The sequence below is a fragment of the Leucoraja erinacea genome, chromosome 3 (assembly GCF_028641065.1).
Source record: "Leucoraja erinacea ecotype New England chromosome 3, Leri_hhj_1, whole genome shotgun sequence".
NCBI classification, from domain to species: Eukaryota; Metazoa; Chordata; class Chondrichthyes; order Rajiformes; family Rajidae; genus Leucoraja; species Leucoraja erinaceus.
Genome location: NC_073379.1, coordinates 5,465,370 through 5,471,369, shown reverse-complemented (window position 1 = coordinate 5,471,369; position 6,000 = coordinate 5,465,370). Strand labels below are relative to the sequence as shown.

The 6,000-nt window shown below is 45.9% G+C and overlaps 1 protein-coding gene across 1 annotated transcript in view; it reads right to left on the bottom strand.

Annotated features, from left to right (window-relative positions):
• Nucleotides 1-2,235: 2,235 nt before the first annotated feature.
• Nucleotides 2,236-6,000, bottom strand: part of LOC129694963 (thrombospondin-4-like) — a 113,041-nt gene continuing 109,276 nt past the window's right edge. Inside the window, exon 22 of the mRNA XM_055631704.1 lies at nt 2,236-2,472. Within this exon, the coding sequence (XP_055487679.1) occupies nt 2,426-2,472 (47 nt within the window). The 3' untranslated portion in view covers nt 2,236-2,425. The remainder of the gene's footprint in view (nt 2,473-6,000) is intronic.

The following is a 6,000-nucleotide window of genomic DNA, read 5'->3' as shown; positions in this document are numbered from 1 at the left end:
CGCACGCACACACCTAGTTATATAGAGATGACCCAGCTAGAACAATGAAATTCTTATGGGCCTGTCCCACTGTACGAGGTAATTCAAGAGTTTTCCCGCGTTTCCCCTGATTCGAACTCGGAGAATTACAGTAATAGCTCGTAGGTACTCGGGGCTCTCGTGGACATGTTGAAAAATCTTCATGAGTCTTCATGAGCTTACCGAGTACCTGCTGTTAGCGTTACGAGCTGCTAAGAGGCATCCCGAGCTCCGACGTACCCGCTACGTGCATTTTACGTGCTTTCCACGAGTTTGATTTTTTTTTTAAAACTCGGGAGAGCTCTTGAATGAACTCGTACAGTGGGACAGCCCCTTTACTTGCAGCAGCACAACAGAATATGTCAACATAGTGCACTGTAAACAATATAAAATAAACAAGCTAGAAACAAGAAGTCCAGTGTGTATATACACATACTCACAAATATATATGTATAGATTATGTGTGTGTGTGTGTGTGTATATAATGAGTGAACAATGAGCCAACTACAGCTGTTTTTGAGTAGTCATACAGCGCAGAAAGAGGCCTTTCTGCCCATCTTGTCCATGCCAACCGAGATGCCCCATCAAAGCCAGTCCCATTTGCCTGCATAGACAGTCATACAACACGGAAACAGGTCCTTCAGCCTACTTGCCTATGCTGACCAAGATGCCCCATCTACATAGTCCCAACTGTCCGCCTTAAGGTCATAAGGAATAGGAGTAGAATAAGGCCATTCAGCCCATCAAGTTTACTCCGCCATTCATCCTTGGCTGATCTATCTCTCCCTACTAACCCCTTTCTCCTGCCTTCTCCCCTTAGCTGTAGGGAGAAGTTGAGTAGGCTGGGACACTATTCCCTGGTGCGCAGGAGGATGAGGGGTGATCGCTTAGAGGTGTATAAAATCATAGATTGGGTAGATGCACAGAGTCTCTTGCCCAGAATGGGGGAATCGAGAACCAGAGGGAAAAGGCTTAAAGAATTTATAGGAAACTGAGAGGTAACCTTTTCATGCAAAGCACGGTGGAACGGTCTGCCGGAAGAGGCAGTTGTGGCTGGGACTATCGCAACTTTTAAGAAACATTTATAGATAATAGATAATAGGTGCAGGAGTAGGCCATTCGGCCCTTCGAGCCAGCACCGCCATTCACTGTGATCATGGCTGATTATCCCCAATCAGTACACCGTTCCTGCCTGCTCCCAATATCCCCTGACTCTTTAAGAGCCCTATCTAGCTCTCTCTTGAAAGTATCCAGAGAACCGGCCTCCACCGCACTCTGAGGCAGAGAATTCCACAGGCTCACATCTCTGTGTGAAAAAGACAGGTACATGGATAGGACAGGTTTAGAGGGATATGGACCAAACACAGGCAGGTGGGACTAGTGTGGTTGAGACATTGGTTGGTGTGGGCAAGTTGGGGCGAGGGGCCTGTTTCCATGCTGTATCACTCTATGACTCTATGTCTTACGAACATATGACATAGGATTGACTTGGACACCCCCCGTATAATATTCTTCAAATTAAAGTTGACATTTTACCATCGTTTTACCAGCAGTTCAGTACATAGAAAAGCCTTTTACAAAAGTTCACATGCTATGGGAGTAGAATGAGCCATTGGGCCCATCGAGTCTACTCTGCCATTCATTGATGATCTCTGCTTCCAAATCCCATTTTCCTATCTTTTCCCCATTACCCTTGACACTCGTTCTACTCAACAATTTGTCTATCCCTGCCTTAAAAATATCCACTTACTTGGCCCTAAGCAATCCGATTGAGAATAAATGCAGCCTCGTTGGTGTGGCTGGTATTCGGTTATGAGTCGTGAATCTGTGGAATTCTCTGCCACACCAGGCAGTGGAGGCCAAATCACTGGATGTTTTCAAAAGATAGTTAGATTTAACTCTTAGGGCTACAGGAATCAAGGGATATGGGGATAAAGCGGGAACGGGGTACTGATTTTGGATGATCAGCCATGATCATATTGAATGGTGGTGCTGGCTCGAAGGGCCGAATGGCCTACTCCTGCATCTACGTTCTATGATTCTATATCTATGTTTCTATATTATGAGAGAAAAAACTACTTTGCATTGCCATGACAATAAATAAACTTGCCATTAATAGCTGATTTAATTATTTGAAATATTTAAAGCTAATATTAATTTTTTAGTATTTTGTCATTAGACAATAACCAAACATGAAAGAATGTGATTAAACGTGGCTTCTTCAAATTGTTTATTGTGGTTTTTAATACATATCCAACCTGACTGACTCAACGACAGACCACCTCTGTGGCAATCACCTTTCAATAACACATTTCATTTTTCACAGCTGTTTTTCCCACTTCAGGATATTCAGGACCATCTCCACACGGATTTCTCCTCCACTGTCTTTCCTCTCGCAAGGGATTGGCTACAACCGCTGTGCTCCGAACGCTTGGAAGTCCTCCGGAATGGTATCTGGAAATAGAAGCAGGCACGTTAATGGCAATAGACAATAGACAATAGACAATAGACAATAGGTGCAGGAGTAGGTCATTTGGCCCTTCGAGCCAGCACTGACATTTAATGTGATCATGGCCGATCATTCCCAATCAGTACCCCGTTCCTGCCTTCTCCCCATATCCCCTGACTCCGCTATCTTTAAGGGCCCTATCTAGCTCTCTCTTGAAAGCATCCAGAGAAACCGCCTCCACCGATTTCTGAGGCAGAGAATTCCACAGACTCAACACTCTCTGTGAGAAAAAGTGTTTCCTCGTCTCCGTTCTATTCACGTACTCTGGGCAAGAAGTTCTGCGCATCTACCTGATCTATTCCTCTCATGATTCTGTACACCTCCAGAGGGGGGGTGGGGGAGATTGCAACATTCACGTGGTCCGCCCTGTTTCGACGAATGCAATCAACCTGGCGTGCTCAATCAAATAGAACAAGTTGGCATTGTGGGCCAAGACCAAGATGGTGTTCGGCACGGGCATTGTGGGCCGAAGGTTCTCTTCCTGTGCTGTACCGAGAACGAGGTGGATCGTTGAGAACGTTGGGGGGGGGGGGGGGGGTCACGGCAGGTGGGGGGGGGGGGGGGTGAGGAGAAGGGAAGGGCAGTGGGGGGGAAGGGGGGGAAGCTGCTGCGGCAGGCAGTCGACAGGACCTTTAGGTGCACTTTTTTGTGACATCAACGGCACCAGAAACCAAAGATCCCATAGCGAGCAAGATAGATCACTCGACGAAAAAAAGACGTAGTACGGTCATGGGAGGATTCATGAGTAATTTTCGGCCCCATTTCCGTAACCGGCTTCCGTCTCCGCACCAAAGATCCCATCACAGCGGAGCAAAGATAACTAGTGCGGAGACCACAAGCCGGTTACGGAAACATCCTCGTAAAGATAAAAGTTATTTGGTGAAAATCTTCTCCTCATTTTCAGAATTACAATTTATTAACACAAACTGTTCCCCCGCAACGTTGATTACACTGCGAGTCGGGTGGGGTCGGGTTACTGAAATGGATGAAAAAAAGGCCCACGTTCCACTCCGTTGCGTACTACACGTCAGCCCGTTGCATTTAGAAGGAGTGGTCTATCTTGCTCCGCTATAGGATCTTTGCCAGAAATGAGGCAACTCTGATGTACTGCCGAGGTGAGGTCTGCTGTATAATTTTACTGGGTTGTATACACAACAAAGCATTTCACTGTACCTAGATACATGTGACCATAAGGTATCACTGAAGCATTCTCTCCTCACTGCCACATGCTAGAGTGAAATATGTGTGAAGTATGTCTGATCTGACGCTATGATTAACTGCACATGATTTTCACTTTGAAGAATGGATTTTGCTGCTGTTTCTAAGCCAACATTGTGAAACTTAATGTGTGAGCGGGGAAGGACAGACAGATGTTCACCCAGTGATGTGTTATAGAGGAAGGAAACAATTATCACCTTGTACTTTTCCAACACGCAATTTTCTGTCGAATGAATATACCACGTGGGTTTTTTGTACGATTAAAAAAAAATGTAATTCAAGTGTTTCAATGTGAATACTGTTAAAAGTCTATTTTAATCATTTCAGCTGAAGTTAATCTCTCAAACAATTAAACTTTGTCCCAAGTAAAATGCACCTTTGTAAAATGTTATCATAAATGTTGGAAATTGAGTGTAAAAACATATGAAGGGGCAAGTCTTTACTGCACCCAAAGGGAGGAAGGAGAGGGGTTATAGGTTTAATTTAGAGATACTGCATGGAAACAGGCCCTTCAGCCCAGGGTCCTGGGATGGTGGGACTGTCATACGTTGAAAGAATGGAGCGGCTGGGCTTGTATACACTGGAGTTTAGAAGGATGAGAGGGGATCTTATTGATACATTTAAGATTATTAAGGGATTGGACAAGCTAGGGGCAGGAAACATGTTCCCGATGTTGGGGGAGTCCAGAATCAGGGGCCAGTTTAAGAATAAGGGGTAAGCCGTTTAGAACAGAGATGAGGAAACACTTTTTCACCCTGAGAGTTGTGAGTCTGTGGAATCCTCTGTCTCAGAAGGCAGAGCCGATTCTCAGAAGGTAGAAAGCCGATTCTCTGAATGCTTTCAAGAGAGAGTTGTGCCCCTGTCCCACTTAGGAAACCTGAACGGAAACCTCTGGAGACTTTGTGCCCCACCCAAGGTTTCCGTGCGGTTCTCGGAGGTTGCAGGAGGTTGCTGGAGGTTGCAGGTAGTGGAAGCGGGTAGGGAGACTGACAAAAACCTCCGGGAACCGCACGGAAACCTTGGGTGGGGCGCAAAGTTTCCATTCAGGTTTCCTAAGTGGGACGGGGGCATAAGATAGAGCACTTAAAGTTAGCGGAGTCAGGGGATATGGGAAGAAGGCAGGAACGGGATACTGATTGTGGATGATCAGCCATGATCACAATGAATGGCAGTGCTGGCTCAAAGAGCCGAACGGCCTACTCCTACACCTATTGTCTTTTGTCTATTGACCAGTGATCCCCGCACATTAACACTATCCTACACACACTAGGGACAATTTACACTTACACCGAGCCAATTTACCTACAAACCTGTACGTCTTTGGAGTGTGGGAGGAAACCGAAGATCTTGGAGAAAACCCACACAGGTCACGGGGAGAACGTACAAACTCCAAACAGACAAGCACCAGTAGTCAGGATCGAGCCTGTGTCTCCGGTGCTGCAAGCACTGTAAGGCAGCAACTCTACCGCTGCGCCACCGTGCCACCCTTTAGCCTTCGTAAATTGCCCCCAGAGTGCAGTGAGTGGATGAGAACGTGGGATAATATAGAACCAGTGTGAACGGGAGATCGATGGTCGGCGTGGACTCGATGGGCAAAAAAAAACTATTGTTGTCGTATCGTTCATAAATACACGTTATAGAATCAGGCCATTCGGCCCATCAATTCTACTCCGCCATTCAATCATGGCTGATCTGTCTCTGCCTCATTACCATATTCTCCATTCTTCTCCCCATAGCCCCTGACACCCGTATTAATCAAGAATCTGTCAATCTCCGCCTTAAAAATATCCATTGATTTGGACTCCAGAGCCGTCTGTGGCGAAGAATTCCACGGATTCACCACCCTCTGACAGGATTAATCACTTGTGACGGAACTGGAATTGAGAGGTTATAAGGAAATGCCTTTATGCCTAAATTAAGAGGAAGATTAATTTCAGATTTGAAGGATTAAAAATGATCTGGTCGTACCCAACAAATGACTAGTCACATGGTTTCCCAAGTACAGCTTCCCAAATTGCAAACTTGTTTTGATTAAATTCATATAATTGCTACTCCTCTACCACAATATCTAGTTTACTCCGCACATCCTTGGAAGATAGCCCGCACGCAGCCACGAAGGCAGACGTGACCACGATGCACAATAATACAGAGACGCTGCCCGACCCACTGAGTTCTTCAAGCTCTTTGTGTTTGGCTCAGTAGTTGAGTATAATATGGTGGCGCAGTGGTAGAGTTGCTGCCTCACAGCGCCAGAG